Source organism: Hyla sarda, chromosome 4, assembly GCF_029499605.1.
Source record: "Hyla sarda isolate aHylSar1 chromosome 4, aHylSar1.hap1, whole genome shotgun sequence".
In the NCBI taxonomy this organism is placed as follows: domain Eukaryota; kingdom Metazoa; phylum Chordata; class Amphibia; order Anura; family Hylidae; genus Hyla; species Hyla sarda.
The window spans coordinates 66909429-66933323 of NC_079192.1; the positions used below are offsets into that span (position 1 = coordinate 66909429).

The following is a 23895-nucleotide window of genomic DNA, read 5'->3' on the forward strand; positions in this document are numbered from 1 at the left end:
TCACCGGTGCTGGAACTCTGTACTGTACGCTGTATCCCTATGCCCGGGCTGCAAAAGATGAACAAAATAAACTTTAACGCTCCTTCCTACGTCGGCCTCACCTGCTTCCTGGGGACGGGAACGTCGGAGAGCCGTCAGCCTATCACCGGTAGCAGTGATGTTCCACCTCGGCCGGTGATAGCTTGAGCGCACTGTCGTGTAAGAAGTCGGCTTCTTACGTGACAGTGGGCTCAACCGATCACCAGCTGAGGTGGAACATCGCTGCGGCCGGTGATAGGCTGAAGGCTCTCCGACGTTCCCGTCCCCAGGAAGCAGGTGAGGCCGGCACCGGGCCAACGGAGGGTGAGTTAAAGTTTTTTTGTTTATCTTTTGCAGCCCGGGCATAGGGATACAGCGTACAGCATAGAGTGTCAGCGCCGGCGACCACAACAAACAGGAGGACGAGGAGGGCAGCGCTTGCGGGTGACATGTGATTAGTTCCCTGATGGGGACAGCGCAACGCTGGGCTGATAATTAATTGGGGGGGGGGGGGCAGAACAGCACTCGTTGGTCACATGATTTGGAGGGGAAGAGAAATATTGTTATATACTGTGTATACTGCTGCTGCTGCCCACATATACACACAGGTATATATGTAGGTAGATATATAGTGACACCTGTATGTATACGTAGGCAGCAGGATATATACACAATATGCAGTGACACCTGTATGTATATGTAGACAGCAGCAGGATATCTATATATACAGCATATAGTGACACCTGTGTGTATGTTGGCAGCAGGGAATAAATATATATCTACATACTGTATATGGTGACACCTGTGTAGGCAGCAGGTGATGGATATAATAGATATAATACATCTCTTGCTGCTGCCTACATATATACAGGTGTCACCATATACTGTATATTAATATGGATATAATGTATATCTCTTACACCCTAATATATATCCTGCTGCAGTCTACATATATACATGGGTGTCACTATATACTGTGCATGTTTATGATATATAATATCTATCCTGCTGCCTGCCGACATTAAATCTTATATAGCGCACACAGATTCTGCAGCGCTGTATACTCAAATTGGTTCCTGTCCCCATTGGCCCCATGGATAGAATGGGCCGCAGAGTAGCATTACAGTATGTGTAAGTCATTGGTAATACATGATTTATGGAAACAAAAATTGTTAAAGGTGGCCAACTCCTTTTAAAGGGGTACTCAGTTTATGAAAAACAGAGCAGCTTCACTCTTCCCCGGAATTCATCAGTAAAGTCCCATTAGCGAAAGGAACTGAATTGCTCAACTCCATTTACTATGGAGCAGAAAGAAAGATGTCCTCTCTAAACTCTGTAGTGTAAACATATCCTTAAATGGTACTCCAGTTATGCACAATGTTTTCCCTATCCAATGATAGCCCACTCAACCAATCACCATCTGAGTCAGGACAACATTGATGATAAACATAATAAAAATAAACATATGTGGTATCGCCGGTTGCGTAAATGTCCAAACTATAAAAATATATCATTAATTAAACCGCACGGTCAATGGCGTACGTGCAGAAAAGTTCCAAAGTCCAAATTAGTGTATTTTTGGTCACTTTTTATTCCATAAAAAATGGATAAAAAGCAATCAAAAAGTCTGATCAAAGCAAAAATTGTACCGATAAAAACTCCAGATCACGGCGCAAAATATGAGCCCTCATACCACGCCGTATCAAAAAATAAAGTTATAGGAGTCAGAAGAGAACAATTTTAAATGTATACATTTTCCTGCATGTAGTTATGATTTTTTTTCCAGAAGTGCGACAAAATCAAACCTATATAAGTAGGGTATCAATTTAATCATATGGACCTACAGAATAATAAGGTGTAATCTTTACCGAAAAATGTACTGCGTAGAAACGGAAGCCCCCAAAATTTACAAAATGGTGTTTTTTCTTCTATTTTGTCCTACAATTATTATTTTTTCCGTTTTGCTGTAGATTCTTGGGTAAAATGACTGATATCATTACAAAGTAGAACTGGTGGCGCAAAAAAAAAGCCCTCATATGGTTTTTGTGATGCAAAACTGAAAGGGTTATGATTTTTAAAAGGTAAGGAGGAAAAATGAAAGTGCAAAAAACAGAAAAATGTATCTCCTATCTATAGATGAGCGAACTTACAGTAAATTCGATTCGTCACAAACTTCTCAGCTCGGCGGTTGCTGACTTTTCCTGCATAAATTAGTTCAGCCTTCAGGTGCTCCGGTGGGCTGGAAAAGGTGGATACAGTCCTAGGAAAGAGTCTCCTAGGACTGTATCCACCTTTTCCAGCCCACCAGAGCACCTGAAAGCTGAACTAATTTATGCAGGAAAAGTCATCAACTGCCGAGCCGAGAAGTTCGTGATGAATCAAATTTACTGTAAGTTCGCTCATCTCTACTCCTATCCAAAGAATAGGGAATAAGTGCCTGGAAAGTGCATGCCGACCCCCGCTCTGTGAACGAGGAGAGCCGGAGCACCAAGCAGAAGATTGCAGGGGGTCCCATAGAACCTATGGAAGAGCCAGAGATACACGAGTACAGCGCTCGTGTATCTCTTAGCCAATTCTGGTGATCCCTACAGGTCTGGGTCCTCAGATTTTGGCAGACTGTTGGCTTTGCAGGTGGAAGTAGCTGTCGGGCAGTCATTTTTGCTGCAGGAGAAAATCCAGGTAAAATATATAAGCTTGCTGAAATCCACCACAGTGAGAGCTGCTGATTGGTCATGGCTCTCCGCTACTCTTAGACCTTATAAAACAATGTTTTTCTAGTGTTTTTCAGCAGTTTTAGCCTTATAGATAGGGTTGTTTAAACAGCATGCAAGTGGATTTCTATAAGCCCTATTAATATGAATAGGTCAGTTGCCCTTTATCTCCATAGTCCTCTCCATCATCAAGATATTTATGTTAATATGTGACTAAGAGGTGTTGTGCATTCAGATATGGTATTCTGCTTAGCTGTAATGAGTGGTTGTTTTAGTTACTGTTATCTTTGTCATCTCGAACCAGTCTGTCCATTCTCTTCTGACCTCAACAAAGTTTTTTCTTCCACACAACTTTCGCTCGCTGAATATTCTCTTTTTTGGACCATTCTCTGTAAACCCTAGAGATGGTTATGTGTAAAATGTGCAGATCAGCAGTTTGTAAAATACTCAGACCAGCCCCTCTGGCATCAACAACCATGCCTCGTTCTACGCCACTGAAAAACTTTTTATTTTTTAATCAACTGGTGCCAGAAAGTTAAACAGATTATTAGACATCTTATCTCCTATCCAAAGGATAGGGGATAAGATGCCTGATCGCGGGGGTCCCGCTGCTGGGGACCCCCGTGATCTTGCACACCGCACCCCATTAAAATCAGTCCCCGCAGCGTGTTCGCTCCGGGTCTGATTACTGTTGATCACTGGCCGGAGGGGCCCCCTCAATGCAAGCCTATGGGAGGGGGCGTGACAGCTGCGGGACCCCCGCGATCAGGCATCTTAGGGAATAAGATGTCTAAGCGCCGGAGTACCCCTTTAAGGGTGGGTTGACATACTAGTACCTAGCAGCGAATTTCCCACTGCGGGAAACCCACTGCGAGTTACGCTACCATTCATTTGAATGGGTCCGCAGACAGTTCACAAGTCTGACACTACTGCGGACTGTCTGTGGACCCATTTAAACCAATGGTAGCATAACTCACAGCGGGAAAACCGCTGCTAGTTACTAGCGTGTGACGCACCCTAAAAAATCTTAATCCTTCCTGTACTTCTCAGCTGCTGTATTCTCCTCAGGAAGTTCTTTTCTTTTTGAATTTCTTTTCTGTCTGACCACAGTGCTCTCTGCTGACACCTCTGTCCATGTCAGGAACTGTCCCGAGTAGAAGCAATTCCCCATAGAAATCCTATCCTGCTCTGAACAGTTCCTGACATGGACAGAGGTGTCAGCAGAGAGCACTGTGGTCCGGCAGAGGGGAAATTCAAAAAGAAAAGAACTTCCTGTGGAGCATACAGCAGCTGATAAGTACTGGAAGGATTAAGATTTTTAAATAGAAGTAATTTGCAAATCTGTTTAACTTTCTGTTACCAGTTGATTTAAAAAAAATAAAATGAAAAATAAAAAATTTCCAGGGAATCTTTTCCTTTAAATCCCCTTTCTTCCCTATTCACATGCTCGTCAAGTTGTCTTGACCACGCACATACCTAAATGCATTGAGTTGGCTGACTAGCTATGTGTAATTGTACCTAATAAAGTGGCCAATGAATGTCTGTATACATGTATTTTCCAGATAATGATAAGATGCCGTCGGCAATATGTTTTTTTTTTTTTTTATATTTTTATTTATTTTTTAATCCCCCCTTCTCGTTGCTGGGTGTTTTCTCACTTGTTCTTCGCTCACGGCTGGAATGAAGCAGATCGCAGGATATAAACCTGTATAACTAGATGGGCACTTCTGAGTGTCTAGAAGATAATTGTAAAGTAGATGAATGCCAAAGGCGGGCATTGCTAGAAGTCAGTGTTTTTCAAACTGTGTGTCTCCAGCTGTTGCAAAACTACAAGTCCCAGCATGCCCGGACAGCCGAAGGCTGTCCGGGCATGCTGGGACTTGTTGCTTTGCAACAGCTGGAGACACACAGTTTGAAAAACACTGACTTATAGTCATGTGGATCAGATCATCATTGTGTTTCCAGATTTGATCATAGTAGCTTATTAAGATCATTGCCGCACTACAAGTGAATGCAGTCTTCCTTGTCTTTCCAGTGACTTTGGGGGCGACTTATGAAAACTAGAGAAGAGCGAACTTACAGTAAATTCGATTCGTCACGAACTTCTCGGCACGGCAGTTGATGACTTATCCTGCATAAATTAGTTCAGCTTTCAGGTGCTCTTTCCTAGGTCTGTATCCACCTTTTCCAGCCCACCGGAGCACTGGAAAGCTGAACTAATTTATGCAGGAAAAGTCATCAACTGCCGAGCCGAGAAGTTCGTGACGAATCGAATTTACTGTAAGTTTGCTCATCTCTAATGAAAACCTGTTCAGAGGAAAAGTTGCTGAGTTGCCCATAGCAACCAACCTGATAACTTCTTTCATTTTTTAAAGGGCCTGTGAAAAATGAAAGAAGTTAACTGGTTGGTTGCTATGGGCAACTCGGCAACATTTCCTCTGCACAGGTTTTCATAAATCTCCCCCTTTGTGCCTATAGATGTCAATGCGATTATCGTCAGATTTTGATGCGTCGGTGACTGGCGTAATTCATGCACTTTGGGCGCGCCTAGTATTCCTGACATTTTAGCCATTGAAAGCATATGGCATAATTGGGTTATAAATGAGTGATGAGTCAGTGACTTGTATTACAATACATAGGTCCTAACATGGCAGTATATGCTACCTTGCAGTATATCCAACAGCTAAATAGGGGCAGTAATACAATAAAGAGAAAAAAAGTATTAGTTTTAGGCTATGTTCACACAGCGGAAAATGTTCAGACATTCCACACATTTATTTACTCTATGTTCCACCAGCGATGGACCCGTTCGGAAATGTGCCGTGCGTTACACAGCAGAATCCACAGAAACAATTAACCTGTTCATTGTTTCTGTGAACGCTGAAATCTGGATTTCCGCAGCAGATATTATTCGCAAATTATTAAATGGGTACGACGGTGGAAATTTTTTAAAATTTCTTTCTCTCTTTCTTTTTTTCTTTTTTCTTTTTTTTATAAATCAACTGGTGCTAGAAAGTTAAACAGATATGTAAATTATTTCTATTAAAAAATCTTAATCCTTCCAGTAATTATCTGCTGGAGTTGAGTTATTTTCTGTCTGACAACAGTGCTCTCTGCTGACCCCTCTGTCTGTCTCAGGAACTGAGGGGGGGAGACTTATCAAAACGAGTGCAGGGGTGAAGTTGCTCAGTTGCCCATAGCAACCAAACAGATTGCTTCTTTAATTTTGCAGAGGACTTGTTAGAAATGAAAGAAGCGATCTGATTGGTTGCTATGGGCAACTGGGCAACTTTTCCTCTAGACAGGTTTTGATAAATCTCCCCCTGAGTAGGAGCAAATCCCTATAGCAAACCTTTCCTGCTCTGGACAGTTCCTGAGACAGGCAGAGGTGTCAGCAGAGAGCACTGTTGTCAGACAGAACAGAACAACTCAACTTCAGCAGCTCATAAGTACTGGATGGATTAAGATTTTTTTTTAATGGAAGTAATTTACAAATCTGTTTAACTTTCTGGAGCCAGTTGATATGAAAAAAAAATGTTTTTTTTTAATGGAATACCCCTTTAATTCTCCCTAATAGCTGATCAGTGGGGGTTCAACCAGTAGGGCCCTTGCTGATCACAAGCACAGAGATCAGTTGTGCATGCTCGGCCATGTCTACATTCACTGTCTATGGGACTTCTGAACATAGGCGAGTACAGTACGTGGCGACGTTGGAAAGCATAAATGAGTCAAATTATTCAAGATTTGAAAGCCACAACCTGATCTGCATAAGACACACAGAAAACACCCTCCATTAAAAAACAAAAAACAAAAAAAAAAACATAAAACAAACATTAAAGAAACAAATAATGTATTTTGTACTGACATGCCACTGCTGCAGAGTCCCATTGGTTTCAATGGGATTCTGTTGCACTGTTCACACAATGCAGTTTCCGCACCAAATCTTTCTGGCATGGAAATTCAGATTCCGGCATGCGCAAAAAGAATAGACTTGTCTATTCTTTTTGCGCATTTTGCTTGGAAATGCATTGCTGTCTATGAGATTACGCATTTCTAAGTGGTCCTAGCGCCAGCCAGATTATTCAAATGTGCAGAATATTCATCTGTTTTTTCTGTGCGAACGTTCTGCACATTTTTCACAATCTGAACATGGCTTAAACAAAGAGAAGCAAGATGTGCACCCTGGCTAGATTATGGAGAGTCCCACATCAGAACAGTTTTATTGTCGTTATCCACTTATACTGATGGGTCTCTGTATATTCTACATTCTATAACCATGGACTACATCGGGTATATTCATGTCACAGTTTAAGTGTTGTTCCGGTTACCAGTCCTTTTTTAAATATTTTATGTGACTGGGTCATGTGGCCATCTCACATTTAGTGCGTGGGGTAAAGGTATGCCATTTAGTGAGTGGGGTCATGTGACTATCACCCAGGTGCTTTTAGGGAGAGTCTACTAACTTTGAAACTAGAAGATCGTTTTCTGACATGCAAGTTTGGAAAGAAGTATTCACAGCTACCCCCTGTGAAGCTAGATGCCCTTTGTTTTTCTGTGTGAAGCTGTTGAGATCTGGTTACTCCCAGCCTGTCCTTGCACACAGTAAATGCATACAAGAGAGCAGTGGGCTGAATAACTATTATTTTTACACTTACTATAATGGTACTGAACGTCAGCAGTTTCAAGCTGTACAATATCTGATAAATGTGACTATATCTTTTATCCATACCTGCCCAAAGTACATATAATGTAACATAATGGTGCCTAAGAACTCTTGGTCAGGAAAAAAAGTAGTCAGAGGTAATATTAATTTATTACATCAAATTACTGAAGGATCTAGTTACATGCTACTTATAGATATCAATGGAGAGGGAAGGGGAGAGAACAATTTAAAGCGCAACTGTCATGGATATTCTACCCCCCAGACTAATAACATGATAGTATAGATGATGATACGTGTAATACAGCTGTACTTTTGGCTGCTGTTTATCACTCTTTATCAGCCAGAAAATAGTTTTATCGTGCGGTCAGCAACAGTTGGATGGGCGTGGCTGGGGATCGTAATGCCCCACCTCCGCCATGCCTATCCCTTGTGAGCGCTAGACCACTGTGTGATTGACACACAGGTCCCCACCCCCGATGTCCGTGATGTGCGGGCCGGCGTGACTCCACTGAGCCTATACATATAAAGTGCACCTTTATGTTATATGAAATACAGTGCCCGTACTCCTCCTCTTTCTTCTCATGGTGCCGGAGACGCGCTGCTTCTGCTTTCACTACAGGCAGAGAGCTCGCTCCCGTTGTCTGCCGCCAGCTCAGTGCGCCTGCACAGTGCTAGAGGCAGGGAGCGAGCTCTGTGCCTATAGTGAAAGCAGAAGCAGCGCGTCTCCGGCACCATGAGAAGAAAGAGGAGGAGTACGGGCACTGTATTTAATATAACATAAAGATGCACATTATATGTATAGGCTCAGTGGAGTCACGCCGGCCCGCACATCATGGACATGTGTGTCAATCACATAGTGGTCCAGCGCTCACTTACAGAGGATAGGCGTGGCGGAGGTGGAGCATTACGATCCCCAGCCACGCCTATCCGACTGTTGCTGACCGCACAATAAAAACTATTTTCCTGCTGATAAAGAGTGATAAACAGCAGCCAAAAGTACATCTGCATTACACATATCATCTTCTATACCATCATGTTATTAGTCTGGAGGGTATAATTTCCATGACAATTGCGCTTTAACAGCAGAGTCTTATCTGACCCCAGTGCTAATTGGCAGCCGACCTGCTTCCCGCCATTCTCTGTATAAGTTGGCATACTTTCAGAGCAGTATGCCGAATTACACTACTGTGTACCCAAGCCATGCTGTTTCAGTTTAATGGACCAAGCTCAGTGCTACTCTATAATGTTCTCCATGCTGCTAATGCTTGTAAGGATGTGCTATAAAGACAGAAAAGCAGGATCTCTTCTTGTGTGTGCTAAGTATATGGGAGACATCATAGAGGCTAGTCTACACCCAGTAGCTCTGGGAGAACTGCAAACTAGAGATTTATCCTGCAGAGGGAAACGCTGCCTTATACAAGTTATATATTAGGGAGAAATAGTGCGGCCCCCCCCATCGTGTACACACATGACAGCTTATTCTAAACAATTACATTGTTGTGTTATCTGTATCTTGTTGTAACACCTCTCTACAGGTCACTTATACTCTCTGCTTTTTTCCCCCACGTACAGGTGGTCAGTGAAATGTTCTTTGTTCTGGTGGTGAGTGCCTGCTAATGGTTTGCGGTGGAGGTTCCTGTACCGCCTGCTCTTCCCCCTCCCTTAACCCCTGGACCTTCCTCAATGACTGGCTGGATTGTCCTACCCATCAGCCTGACTGCATTCTCCATTTCAGGGATATGGATTGTGTAAGTAGCCAATGTAAGACACATGTTTTGCTCTGAGTAGTGTATGGCTTTTATTAGGTTTTTGGACTCCAATGACCCATGTGGAGGAGTTGGTTTTACTTGCCCATGCTGCCGTATGCAGAGGGAAAAATCTGACCATCTTGGATATTTATTTGCTGTCCATGAATTATATAGCTATAAGTGTGTGATTGATAGAGGACCCACCTATAGGAGAATGACTTCCATTTTCCAAGACAATGAAGTTAGCCATATGGACCACCGTCCTAAATCTATAGGACGGTGGTCTTCAAACTGTGGACCTCCTAGATTTTGCAAAACCACAACTTCCAACATGCCCAGACAGCCAACGGCTGCCTGGGCATGTTGGTAGTTGTAGTTTTGCAACATCTGAAGGGCCACAGTTTGAAGACCACTGCTATAGGAGTTACAGAAACAACTGAGCAGGCTATAGACTTACCATTATTAAAGGGGTACTCCGGTGGAAATGTTATTTATTTATTTATTTTTTAAATCTTCGTCTCCGTGCCAGAAAGTTAAACAGATTTGTAAATGACTTCTATTTAAAAAAAATCTTTACCCTTCCAGTACTTTTTAGCAGCTGTATGCTACAGAGGAAATTATTTTTGTCTTGTCTTGTCCACAGGGCTCTCTGCTGACACCTGATGCCCGTATCAGGAACTGTCCAGAGCAGCATAGGTTTGCTATGGGGATTTTCTCCTGCTCTGGACAGTTCCTGATACGGGCATCAGGTGTCAGCAGAGAGCCCTGTGGACAAGACAAGACAAAAATAATTTCCTCTGTAGCATACAGCTGCTAAAAAGTACTGGAAGGGTAAAGATTTTTTTAAATAGAAGTCATTTACAAATCTGTTTAACTTTCTGGCACCAGTTCATTTAAAAAAAAAAAAAAAATTATAATAATGTTTTCCACCGGAGTACCCCTTTAAGGCCAAAGCTGAGTAAACCCCCTGAATAATTTCAGGGGCCAGAGCTTCTTTGATCTAAACTAGCTATAGATTACTGAAGCTTAAAGGAGTTTTTGGACCATGCAGGTGCGAGGAGCATTCTACTATTGGTTCTGTTAGTTCATATTAAAAAAATAAGAGAGACCGCGCTCCGTGGTGTGATAACGTTGATACACGGCAAGGGCTGAATAAAAGAAGCGCTTACCGTGATTAGTTACACTCAGCCAAGTGTAACAATAGATATTGGCATGAATAGTAAGGCATCTGCAGCTACTCCATGTCAAAAAGCAGACAGCAAACAAATGAATCCTCCAGTATTGCGACGGGATTGAGAGTGCAGGACACCCAGGTAAAGGAAATTAGGTGTATTCACCCATGATGCAACACGTTTCACAGATAGACTGCTTCATCAGGCATATGCCTGATGAAGCAGTCTATCTGTGAAACGCGTTACATCATGAGTGAATAAACCTCAGTTCATATTAAAAGAATAGAAGATGGTCCTCCTCTCAGGGAACCTCTCCTTTCAGTCTAGTATCCAGAACAGAGAGCTTTGGAGGACCTGCCTTGCATTACATGGATGTCCCCGTATTTTGGTTGGTGCCATGTAAAGCTTCCATTTGGATTGTGCAAAATACACAGAACTTTTACCTTTTCATCCCCTGACATTTTATGAAAAACTGAGGCCCCTGCCTGAGGAAATTTCCCTGGTTAGGTACTTAGTGGAAGGTGTTAACTTTGTTTACATAGAATAATGTATAATAATAACTGGTGATGGGATTCTGGTAACACTGTCCTATGTCTTGTTTCCTCCAGGTACGCAATGGCTGTGATGAACCACCACGTGTGTCCTGTGGAGAACTGGTATAAAACACGTTCTTACCACTTTTCTTACATTATTGATGCACCATTTGGGAAAATGTGCGATACACGAATAATGAAATACACAAATTATGAAATTATTCCCCCCCCCCCCCCCCCAAAATTTATGTTCACCCCCTCCTCCATCTCATTTCCATCCAAAATTTCATGGCTATTCCCACCATTTCAGCCCCCCCCCCCCCCCCCCATTTAATGTCAATCTCCTCCATTTCGTGTCTATCTATCCCCCCATTTGATGTCTATCCCCCTTAATTTGGTGCTGTGGCGCAAGGAAACAGAAAAAACTTGATGCTTAACTAGTCCAGGTCCCCGTTGGTCTGTCGTCTTCTGTGCTTCCTTCTTCAGAGACAAGCAACTAGGTGCACTTACAGGACCTTCCTGCTCAGCCAATCACTGGCCTGACACATGACATTGTGGTGGCCACTGATTGGCTGTGCGGGAATGTCCTGAAACCAGCTGCTTGTTGGAGAGCACACGGGACAACGGGCTCTATAGCGGAACCCCCCACATTATAACACTCACACACAAGGGTCTGGAGCTGGGCAGCCGCCAAAATTCAAATATGAAGTACTAATCGCCATATTTTGGGGGCTTTTAATCACAATAATCTCAAAGGCATATATATTTAGTGATTCAATTATTTTTGTGATAAATCATGCAGCCCTAGTACATACACATTTATTCGATGCCCATACTTTGCAGTAATTCAGTGATTTCTGGACTTGTGTAGCCCTAATGTCATCGGGACATGAAATTTCGTCTTGATGATGTCAGGAAAGTTGTACGCCAGGTTAGAACTCCATGTGTATGTCCTAGCTAATGTGGATGCAGCAGTATGAAGCCTGAGGAGAAAGGGACTAGAAAACGTTACCCAATTGGGATTTTATGCTTTTAAAAAAAATGTCTTGGTCTCCTTCTTTGTGGTTTCTTGACTTAATATTTCCATAACTACAAGCTCAGGTACTGCGTCTGTTTGCTTTAGTATATGGATATGATTTATTTGTGTCATGAAGTGTTTGAACCCTCTCGGCAGGACATACAATGTGACGTGTTCCGATGACAATGCAAAGCAGGGGACACCCAAGACGTGCTGTACCCTGGAGGATGTCCCACTTATCAGGTAACTTGTGGGCTTTGCGATTTTTCCATTCGCAAGTTGATGCGTATTACATAGAAACATAGAATGTGTCGGCAGATAAGAACCATTCTGCCCATCTAGTGTTCCCCAATAATCTGAATACTATCCATAGTCCCTGGTTGGTCTGTCTTATATGAAGGATAGACTTATGCCTATCCCATATGAAGGATAGACTTATGCCTATCCCATATGAAGGATAGACTTATGCCTATCCCATATGAAGGATAGACTTATGCCTATCACTTATGAAGGATAGACTTATGCCTATCCCATATGAAGGATAGACTTATGCCTATCACATATGAAGGATAGACTTATGCCTATCCCGTATGAAGCGTAGACTTATGCCTATCCCATATGAAGGATAGACTTATGCCTATCACATATGAAGGATAGACTTATGCCTATCCCGTATGAAGCGTAGACTTATGCCTATCCCAATCTTACATGAAGGATACTATTCTACATATACACGTTTCTTGTGTTGACAGTCTATTCTTTTTTTTGTCTAACCAGTAAGTGCGGGACATACCCACCCGAGAGCTGCCTCTTCAGTCTGATCGGAAACGTCGGCGCTTTTATGGGTAAGTGCCCCCCCAAGAAACCTCCTATATCTTCACTGTCCACACTTGCCACCAATGTCCTTCCCTTCCACTCACACTGCCATCCGTTCCCCTGTCCTTTCTACATTTATCAGCCCCCCCATCCCATTGCCATGTTTCCCCCCCCCCAAGCATGTTTCCCCCTTCAAGCATGTTTCCCCCCATTTGTCCCGTGCCCCTCTCAACCTCATGTCCTCTGTCCTTCCCTCCTCCCTGACTCTCCTCTTTCTCAGTGGTGATGATCTGTTTGCTGAGATACAGTCAGGTCATCGAGCTCAGCCACAGCTCCTGGCTGAACACTGTTGCTCTGATCTCTGGCTGCACCAACGCGGCGGGACTAGTCATGGTGGGAAACTTCCAGGTGAGTTTGCCGTAGTCTGCACAGCTTTGTGTTTTTGCATTAGTTATCACGTGCAGTATTAAGTTCCACTTTTCCTGTACCCTACTTCTGCTCATGTGGTGCTGCGGTTTGTCCTCCTCAAGAAGTTCTTCACCTAAATTTAGTAAATCTAATATCATAGGTTGAAATGGGTTTTGTGTGACTATTCTGCACCTGTATGTCATATCAGACTGGTTACTTGACATACGCTTCCTAACAAATACAATGTTTTATGGCAGTGTTTCCCAAGCAGGGTGCCTCCAGCTGTTTCAAAACTACGACTCCCAGCATGCCCGGACAGCCGAAGGCTGTCCGGTCATGCTGGGGGTCGTAGTTTTGAAACAGCTGGAGGCACCCTGCTTGGGAAACACTGATTTATGGTGTTGTCAGGCAGTGCTTCTCTACAACCAGCTTGCCTCACTATATGTATGCAATTTAAAAATTTTCTTAGGTGACAAAAAGACTTGGCAGGGCCCAAAAAGATACATTTAGGTGAACAACTTGTATAACCTGTGATTAGGTTTAGTACTTTTTCTTTTCTCATTTAGGGTGTTTATGGTGTTTGGGGTACCTTTTGGATAATGTAGTTTGCACTAAATTGTTTATTTTCGGCAGGTGGATAATGCCAAGTCTCTACATTATATTGGCGCAGGAGTGGCCTTCCCAGCCGGACTGTTGTTCGTATGTCTTCACTGCATCCTCACTTACCATCTGGCTGCTAGTGCTCTAGACTATTGGGTAGGACACCTGCGCGTAAGCCTGACCACTGTGGCCTTAATATCCCTTGTCCTGAGTATCCTTTACATACTAGAATTGGAATATGAACCGTGTCGCAAGTCTGTGTTTGTAGCTATGACCTTTAAAGGAGTACTCCAGTGCAACATAACTTATCCCCTATGCAAAGGATAGGGGATAAGTTATAGATTGCAGGGAGTCCGAGCGTTGGGGCCTCCCGGGATCTCTTGGACGGGGCCGCGGCAGTCAGCAGGAAGTGCAGTTTCGGCCCCAGCTGAAAGCCGCAGCAGACACGTCCCCTCCACGTATCTCTGTGGGGTACATGGAGGGGGCGTGTTGGTCGCCGCGTCATACGGGGACAGAATGCCCCCTTTCCAGCGTACTGCTGCGGCCCCCGTCCAGGAGATCCCTGGGGGTCCCAGCGCTCTGACCCTCTGCGATCTATAACTTATCTCCTATCCTTTGGATAGGAGATAAGTTATATTGCACTACAGATGTCCTTTAACCCAGGTCCGCTAGTAGAGATGAGCGAACTTACAGTAAATTCGATTTGTCACAAACTTCTCGGCTCGGCAGTTGATGGCTTTTCCTGCATAAATGAGTTCAGCTTTCAGGTGCCCCCGTGGGCTGGAAAAGGTGGATATAGTCCTAGGAAAGAGTCTCCTAGGACTGTATCCACCTTTTCCAGCCCACGGGGGCACCTGAAAGCTGAACTAATTTATGCAGGAAAAGTCATCAACTGCCGAGCCGAGAAGTTCGTGACGAATCAAATTTACTGTAAGTTCGCTCATCTCTATCCGCTAGCTGTGTGTTCATGCCTAGACTACACAAGATGCAGCGAATGTGCGCCATTGTCTCTGTGTTCGTGATCAGTTTTGCAAAATATTGCTCATAGCTCCATTTCCGTGATACAGCGCACCAAATTACTTGTATAGAAATAAGGGTACTCCAACCTTTAACAACTTGTCCCCTATCCACAGAGATCGCAGGTGGGTTCAAAGGTCGAACCCCCCTGAGATGTCCAGAACGAGGTCTCCGAATCTCTCTGCTGCATGCAGCACAAGGTTAAAGGGGTACTCCGGTGGGAAAAAAATTATTTTAAATCAGCTGGTGCCAGTAAGTTAAACAGATTTGTAAATGACTGTTAATTAAAAAAATCTTAATCATTCCAGTACTTATTAGCTGCTGTATACTACAGAGGAAATTCTTTTCTTTTTAAAGGGGTACTCCGGTGGAATTTATTTTATTTTAAATCAACTGGTGCCAGAAAGTTATAGATTTGTAAATGACTTCTATTAAAAAAATCTTAATCCTTCCAGTACTTATTAGGCGCTGTATACTACAGAGGAAATTCTTTTCTTTTTGGAACACAGAGCTCTCTGCTGACATCTCTGTCCATTTTAAGAACTGTCAAGAGTAGGAGAAAATCTCCATAGCAAACATATGCTGTTCTGGACAGTTCCTAAAATGGACAGAGATGTCAGCAGAGAGCACTGTGCTCATGATGTCAGCAGAGAGCTCTGTGTTCCAAAAAGAAAAGAATTTCCGCTGTAGATTCAGCAGCTAATAAGTACTAGAAGGATTAAGATTTTTTTAATAGAAGTAATTTACAAATCTGTTTAACTTACTGGCACCAGTTGATTTAAAATAAATTGTTTTCCACCGGAGTACCCCTTTAATACATACTCCATGCGTTTTCTAAAGGAGTGGTAGAGTTACACAAGCGCTGTAACTACAAACTTCCCTTTTTAGTTTGTGGTCTTCATTTTCCCCTCCAAGAGGCACCAAATAGGATCGATTCTTGGAGGGATTTAAAGGGGTACTCCTGTGTAAAACTTTTTTTTAATTTTTTTATTTTTTAAATCAACTAATGCCAGAAAGTTTAAACAGATTTGTAAATCACTTCTATTTAAAAAAATCTTAATCCTTCCAGTACTTTTTAGGGGCTATATACTAAAGAGAAATCCAAAAAGAAATGCATTTCCTCTGATGTCATGACCACAGTGCTCTCTGCTGACCTCTGCTGTCCAACTTAAGAACTGTCCAGAGCAGGAGAAAATCCCCATAGCAAACATATGCTGCTCTGGACAGTTCGTAAAATGGACAGCAGAGGTCAGCAGAGAGCACTGTGGTCATGACATCAGAGGAAATGCATTTCTTTTTTGGATTTCTCTTTAGTATACAGCCCCTAAAAAGTACTGGAACTTTCTGGCACCAGTTGATTTAAAAAAATAAAAATAAAGTTTTTTCCATGGGAGTACCCCTTTAAGGAGACACACAAGTGCACTGGAACAGTATTTCACGGTGTGACTCCTCCTGTTGCAAAACTACAACTCCCAGCAATGCTGGACAGCCAAAGGCTGTCTGGGCATGTTGGGAGTTGTAGTTTTACAACAGCTGGAGACACATTGTTTAGAAAAAACTGTTATAGGGGAAAAACAAGAATCCAGGACCCCCATTTGGCTGTGCGGGCATGCTGGGGGGCATGTTGTAGTTTTGCAACAGCAGGAGGCACCTTGTACTATAGAGACAGTTTACTACAAACCCCTATAATCCTTGCATTTGCTGCTTCTTTATTGCCCATTTAACATGTGAAGTCTTAGGGTGCGTTCACACGCTCTTTGTTTTTGCGGGTTTTCCGCAGCATATTTGAAAGGGGCGGGCTCTTCTCGACTGTCAATAGCAGATTGTCCGCAGCGGAATTTACGCTGTGGAAAATCCGCCACAAGCCCCATTGAAGTCAGTAGGGACTGCGGCGGATTTTCCACAGCGTAAATTCCGCCGCGGACAATCTGCTATGGACAGCCGAGAAGAGCCGAGAAGAGCCCGCACCTTTCAAATATGCTGCGGAAAACCCGCAAAAACAAAGAGCGTGTGAACGCACCCTTATAGGCCTTGGGGGAAATAATATCCAAATTAGCCCTTCTCCAGGAGGAAATAGGTTTGCTCTCTCTCTTTGACTCTCTGGCTCTATCAATTACTGGTAAAGACAAAGGGGAAACCCCTGAAACCTCGTCCTGCTGCATCGTCCACGCGGTGGAATTTCCTTCCCAGAAACATCTGCAGCAGAAATCCCATTCCTGCCTCCACAGAGTGAATTAGCACGTTAACTCTTACTGCAGACATGCATTGTCCTCTATGGGGACGGCACATTTCCTAGTGCCGGCATGTTCTGCCAGTGCCCGCTGGAAATTTTGCCGGACTTCTGTAGTCCGGGCATGCTGGGAGTTGTAGTTCCGCAGCAGCTGGAGTCACGCTGGTTTGAAAACACTGCTTTAGAGGAAAGGCTTTGTTTTCTATGACAATTAAAGGGATACTCCAGTACATAACAACTTTTATCCCCTATCCAAAGGATAGGGGAAATGTGTCCCGGCGGTCGGACCCCCACAGCAATCTCTCCTGGCCGGCATCCCGGCTCTCCTCATGCACTGAGCGGACAAATAGCTGTGTCAACCACCGCACGGAGCCGACACTTCCTCCAGGCATCTCTATGGGATAGCGCTGTGCCTCCGGCTCTTAAATAGAGATGCATGAAGGGGACCTGTCGGCTACAGCTCTGTGTATGGGGGGAGCCAGGCAGGAGATCATGGGCGGGAGGGGGGGGGGGGGGTCCCAGTGGTCAGATCCCCTGTGATCAGACACTTATCCCCTATCCCAGTGCTTCCCAACCAGTGTGCCTCCAGCTGTTGCAAAACTACAACTCCCAGCATGCCCGGACAGCCGTTGGCTGTCCGGGCATGCTGGGAGTTGTAGTTTTGCAACAGCTGGAGGCACACTGGTTGGGAAGCACTGCCCTATCCTGTGGATAGGGGATAAGTTATGTACCGGAGTACCCCTTTAAGTTTAAATGTCATTGTGGTACAGACCTTTGACATGGTAAGTTTAGGATCACACTGTACGCCCGCGTGTTTCCTTTAACCTTGTACCCAGGTGCTGTCTTCTTTTTCATCCATGAAAGCTTCCTCCTCCAACATCTGGCTGCCATCTGCGAGTGGGTTTTCGTCCTGGACATATTGGTCTTCTATGGAACCTTTGCTTACGAGTTTGGTTCGGTTTCCACGGATACAATTATGGTGGCCCTGCAGAGCTCGGCCGCTCGGAGTTGTAAGTCGCCGGGCAGCAGCAGCACCTCCACCCACCTCAATTGTAACCCTGAGCGGATTGCAATGATTTAAGAACGGTGTGGTAATGGGCCGCTGACCCACCAGACCCAACACTCAGGATTATTTTTAAGACTTTTTATTTTTTTTTAATTTTTTTTTTTTTTTTTCTATTTTTTTTTTTTTTTTTTTTTACCAAATATATATATAAAGAAATGTACACCAATTTTAACAAGAATATTCACAAAGTCTCACTTTTTTTTTTTTCATGAACATTTTCCCATCTAACACTTTTTTGGGGACTTTATTTTAATTATTTTTTTTTTTTTATACTTATTCACTATTTCCTTATTTTTTATTTTTTATTTCCTACATGTGCAAGAGTATTTTAAAGAACTGCCATTGCTTACAACATGTGGAAACTGCTGACCTCTAGCAGAATTACCAATTCCTTTTTATACATTACTTTCTCATGTACATTGACTTAGTTCGGAAAATAGAACCATTCACATTAGAAGGGTAAGGCCTGGTTCACACAGCCGAAAAATTTAAATCATTTATATTATGCTCCTTTGTCCGCAATCTCCACAAAAATGGCCACAATAATTTAATTTTTTTTTTGCCCCTGTTTTTTTTTTTTTTTTTTAAAGTTGATTACAGACAAGAATTAGAGCGTAAAATAAAATGTTGACAATTTTTCTACCTAGGTGCATGGTAAAAAAAAAAAAGGGGCATTAGAAGCTGTCCTACTACTTTACAGGAGTATTCCATAAGCATTAGGGTCTATTCACATGGCAGAATTCCGCTTAGAATTAAAGGGGTTATCCAGGGAAAAAACTTTTATATATAGTGTGTGAACTGGCTCCAGAAAGTTAAACAGATTTGTAAATGACTTCTATTAAAAAATCTTAATCCTTTCAGTACTTATGTGCTGCTGAAGTTGAGTTGTTCTTTTCTGTCTAAGTGCTCTCTGATGACACGTGTCTCGGGAACTTTCCAGAGTAGAAGTAAATCCCCATAGCTGACCTTTTCTACTCTGTGCAGTTCCCGAGACAAGCAGAGATGTCCGCAGAGAGCACTGTTGCTAGACAAAAGAACAACTCAACTTCAGCAGCTTATAATTATTGGAAGGATTAAGATTTTTTTTAATAGAAGTAATTTACAAATCTGTTTAACTTTCTGGAGCCAGTTGATAGATGGATAGAGATATAAGATATATATATATATATATATATATATATATATATATATATATATATATATATATATATTTATATTATATATATATTTATATTATATATATATTTATATTATATATATATTTATATTATATATATATTTATATTATATATATATTTATATTATATATATATTTATATTATATATATATTTATATTATATATATATTATATATTATATATATATTATATATATATATATATATTTATATATATAATATATATATATATTTCCTGGATAACCCCTTTAAAGCCCAATAAACTTCTATGGGATTCCGCACTCTTAATAACGCTTCTGAATTTCTGCACCAATTCTGCACAAGCCAGAAGCCACCCAAATGAATGCAGAAGCGGAATTGGTACAGATGTTCGGAAATTATGCCGTGTGAATAGAGCCTTAGGCTTTCTGTGCGGAATTCCACCGGAAAATTCAGCTTGGAAATTGGGCAAAATTTACTGCACGTTGAATTGAATGGGGATTCCGCAGTCCCATTTATACAGCAGAATTTCCGCTGCGAGCTTCTGCGAAAACATAGAAAATGTCTTTTAAATTTTGCAAAATTCCAGGCGGAATTCCATTGAACTCAATGGGGCTATGAATTTCGGCAGAAATTTTGAGCACAGAGAAATTCCGCAAAACTGCTAAAATTCTGCAGCAAGCTTTGCAGAACGGAATTTAAGCAGAATAGCAGAACTTCTGCCATGTAAACGTAGCTTTTAAAGTGTAGCTGTCATTTAAAATAAAAACTTTTAACATGCTGCAGAAACTTATCAAAAGTTTTGTTCAGTCAGGGCTCTTAGTGCTGAGACCCCCACCAATCAGGAGAACGAGCAGGGAGAAGGGCACGCTTAAGTGCTTCACTTCTCCACCATTCTTCATTATACTGCCCTATAGACTTATAATGGGACCACAGGACACAGATCACTGCGAGGAGGGGAGTGAGACGCTTAAAGGAGAATTCCGGGGAAAACTTATTTTTTTATTTTTTATCAATTGGCTTCAGAAAGTTACAGATTTGTAAATTACTTCTATTAAAAAAAAAATCTAATTAGCTGCTGAAGTTGAGTTGTTGTGTTCTGTCTGACAACAGTGCTCTCTGCTGACACCTTTGTCTGTCTCAGGAACTGTCCAGAGCAGGATAGGCTTGCTATGGGGATTTGCTCCTACTTTGGACAGTTCATGAGACAGACAGAGGTGTCAGCAGAGAGCACTGTGGTCAGACAGAAAAGCACAACTCAACTTCAGCAGCTGATAAGTACTGGTAGGATTAAGATTTTTTAAGATTTTAATAGAAGTAATTTACAAATCTGTTTGCCTTTCTGGAGCCAGTTGATATGAAATAAATAGTTTTTTTACTGGAATACCCCTTTAAGCCGTTGGCTGTCTGGGCATGCAGGGAGTAGTTTTGCAACAGCTGGAGGCACACTGGTTGGGAAAAATACACTCTCTACACAGTGTTATAGGGTTTAGAGAGAGACCCCATAGATATGTCATCACTTCATGATCGTGGGGATCCGACCTCTGGGACCCTTGAGAAAGAAAGGTCCACAGCAATGATTCAGCCCCATCACTGTTCTTCCCTATTCAGCTGCACTCTCAGCAATTTTGCTGCGCAGGAGACTGCAGGCGGCCACGGTCACTTAAATGGAGCTATGCTGCGTCAGCACTAAAGGATAAGTGGAGGTCTGGAATCATTTAATGAGATGGAAATACCCCTTTAAAGCAGATAGGTCAGCTCTTCCCTACAAGTCTATTTCAGTATATCCTTGAATTCCATATAAATGAACAGCAAGGAATTATCTTGTTCTGCATTGGGAATAACTTAATGTAACCGTTTGCCTTGTCAGAAGGGTGCCTCCAGCTGTTGCAAAACTACAACTCCCAGCCTGCCCGGACAGCCAACGGCTGTCCCGGGCATGCTGGGAGTTGTAGTTTTGCAACAGCTGGATGCACACTGGTGTAGGAAAACAATGCCTGTGTTCAATGATAGTGTTCAGGTGGCCAAACATCCTCAATAGGTTTAAAGGGGTACTCCGGAGGAAAACTTTTTTCCTTTAAATCAACTGGTGCCAGAAAGTTGAATAGATTTGTAAATTACTTCTTATAAAAAATAAAAAATCTTAATCTTTCCAGTACTTATTAGCTGCTGAATACTACAGAGGAAATTCTTTTCGGAACACAGTGCTCTCTGCTGACATCACGAGCACAGTGCTCTCTGCTGACATCTCTGTCCATTTTAAGAACTGTCCAGAGGGCACTGCGGTCATGATGTCAGCAGAGAGCTCTGTGTTTCAAAAAGAAAAGAATTTCCTCTGTAGTATTCAGCAGCTAATAAGTACTGGAAGGATTAAGATTTTTTTAATAGGAGTAATCAGGGCTGTGGAGTCGGAGTCGAGGGAAATTTTGGGTACCTGGAGTCGGAGTGGTCAAACAATGCACCGACTCCTACTAAATTTAGATTGGAATAAAAAATAAAGCAAGTTTAAATGTCCCAATTCACAAAAAGTTATAATTAATGACTTCTCTACTTTAAGAATAAAGACCAATGCATGCAGGGCCTCACGTAACCGCAAAACGAACACGTTAAGTGACTGTGAAGAAGCTTTTCATGTGCTTTACTATATGGCACGCAATGCACAATTAGGAGCGGCAATACTTATACTTTCCATAGTGTTGTGTCCTGCTGTTACAGGGAACCCAAGGGTAACCTAGCCTCTCACTGATAAGGGGTTAAGGAAATATGTTTTTTGCAGGACTAGAGACACTTGTATAAGTGAAGGGAATGGAGGGTCAATAGTTCAAGACTGAAGCTGTAAACCATTGGAAAAACTGCTGCCATTCAGCTAAGGCTATAAAAACTTGTAAACTCGATTGTTAGCTTAAAGGGGTACTCCGCACCTAGACATCTTATCCCCTATCCAAAGGATAGGGGATAAGATGTCAGATCGCCGGGGTCCCGCTGCTGGGGACCCCCGGGATTGCCGCTGCAGCACCGCGCTATCATTACTGCACAGAGCGAGTTCGCTCTGTGCGTAATGACGGGCGATACAGGGGTTGGAGCACCGTTACATCATGGCTCTGCCCCTTGTGATATCACAGCCAGCCCCCTCAATACAAGTCTATGGCAGGGGGCGTGGCGGTCATCACGCCCCCTGCCATAGACTTGCATTAAGGGGGCTGGCTGTGACATTACGCTGCTCCGTCCACTGTATTGCTCTGTATCCGTCCCCCGAACTCGCTCTGTGTAGTAATGAAAGAGCGGTGCCGCAGCGGCGATCCCGGGGGTCGCCAGCAGCGGGACCCTGGGGATAAGATCTCTAGGGGTGGAGTACCCCTTTAAACTTTAAACATGACTATGGGATTCTACTAGGGAAATCATGTTTTATAATAAATGCCCCTTCCTTGATCCTCCCACTGCCCTATCTTCAGCAGCAGATCAGCACACAAACTGTTCAATACAGTAGACTGTTGGTTTCCCAGCCAGTAGTCCTGTGGTAATGACAGGTATGTTGCCTTTCTTTCCTTCAAGGAATGTATAAAATACATTCGCATATTAATACAGAGGAGTCGGAGAGTCGGAGTTGGAAGTACAGAAAACTCCGGAGTCGGAACATTTATCTACCGACTCCACAGCCCTGGGAGTAATTTACAAATCTGTATATATAAAAAAAAAAAATCTCAATCCTTCCAGTATTTATTAGCTGCTGAATACTACAGAGGAAATTCTTTTCTTTTTGGAACACAAAGCTCTCCGCTGACATCATGATTACAGTGCTCTCTGCTGACATCTCTGTCCATTTTAAGAACTGTCCAGAGTAGGAAAAAATCCCCATAGCAAACATATGCTGCTCTGGACAGTTCCTAAAATGGACAGATGTCAGCAGAGAGCACTGTGCTCGTGATGTCAGCAGAGACCTCTGTGTTCCAAAAAGAAAAGAATTTCCTCTGTAGTATTCAGCAGCTAATAAGTACTGGAAGGATTAAGATCTTATAAATAAAAAATAAAAAAAGTTATTTACAAATCTATTCAACTTTCTGGCACCAGTTGATTTAAAGAAAAAAAAAAGTTTTTCCGCCGGAGTACCCCTTTAACGTATGGAGAAATTGGAGGTACTCTGCTGCCAGAAACCAGTTATGCCATCTTTTCACTAATGTGTATGGGTGACTAAATAGTGTCAGTATGTAAAGACTCTCAGGGTAAAAGGGAACACCCAGTTGTCAGTTTATTCATATATTTCCAGGAGGGGGTAACTGAGGAAGAGGAGATGCTCCGGACTTGTTATTTGTATGGAAAGTGCAAGTATATACTGAAACAGCAGTCCGCACCTTCAAGAGGAGCTTCAGCTCTAGAGATGAGCGAACTTACAGTAAATTCAATTCGTCACGAACTTCTCGGCTCGGCAGTTGATGACTTATCATGCATAAATTAGTTCAACTTTCCGGTGGGCTGGAAAAGGTGGATACAGTCCTAGGAAAGAGTCTCCTATCCACCTTTTCCAGCCCACCGGAGCACCGGAAAGCTGAACTAATTTTCGCAGGATAAGCCCTCAACTGCCGAGCCGAGAAGTTCGTGACGAATCGAATTTACTGTAAGTTCGCTCATCTCTATTCAGCGCTCATAACATGTCTGCCTGATCCACCGTGTGGATTCTGTGTGACCCTACAGGACTTACTTATATACAGTGAGGTAGAGCATTGGCATCCATGACTAAAGTG

The 23895-nt window shown here is 42.7% G+C and overlaps 1 protein-coding gene across 4 annotated transcripts in view; it reads left to right on the forward strand.

Annotated features, from left to right (window-relative positions):
• TMEM150A (transmembrane protein 150A) overlaps positions 1-18100 on the forward strand; it is a 21621-nt gene extending 3521 nt beyond the window's left edge. For 3 of the 4 annotated variants that reach the window (XM_056571300.1, XM_056571299.1, XM_056571301.1), the window contains exons 2-8: positions 8965-9140; positions 10921-10968; positions 12020-12106; positions 12641-12708; positions 12960-13087; positions 13721-13898; positions 17771-18100. In XM_056571300.1, the coding sequence (XP_056427275.1) occupies positions 9076-9140; positions 10921-10968; positions 12020-12106; positions 12641-12708; positions 12960-13087; positions 13721-13898; positions 17771-18015 (819 nt within the window). In that variant the 5' untranslated portion in view covers positions 8965-9075 and the 3' untranslated portion in view covers positions 18016-18100. Of the gene's footprint in view, positions 1-2005; positions 2100-8964; positions 9141-10920; positions 10969-12019; positions 12107-12640; positions 12709-12959; positions 13088-13720; positions 13899-17770 lie in introns of those variants that run through there. The other variant, XM_056571302.1, reaches the window with a different exon arrangement.
• The last annotated feature ends 5795 nt before the right edge of the window (positions 18101-23895 follow it).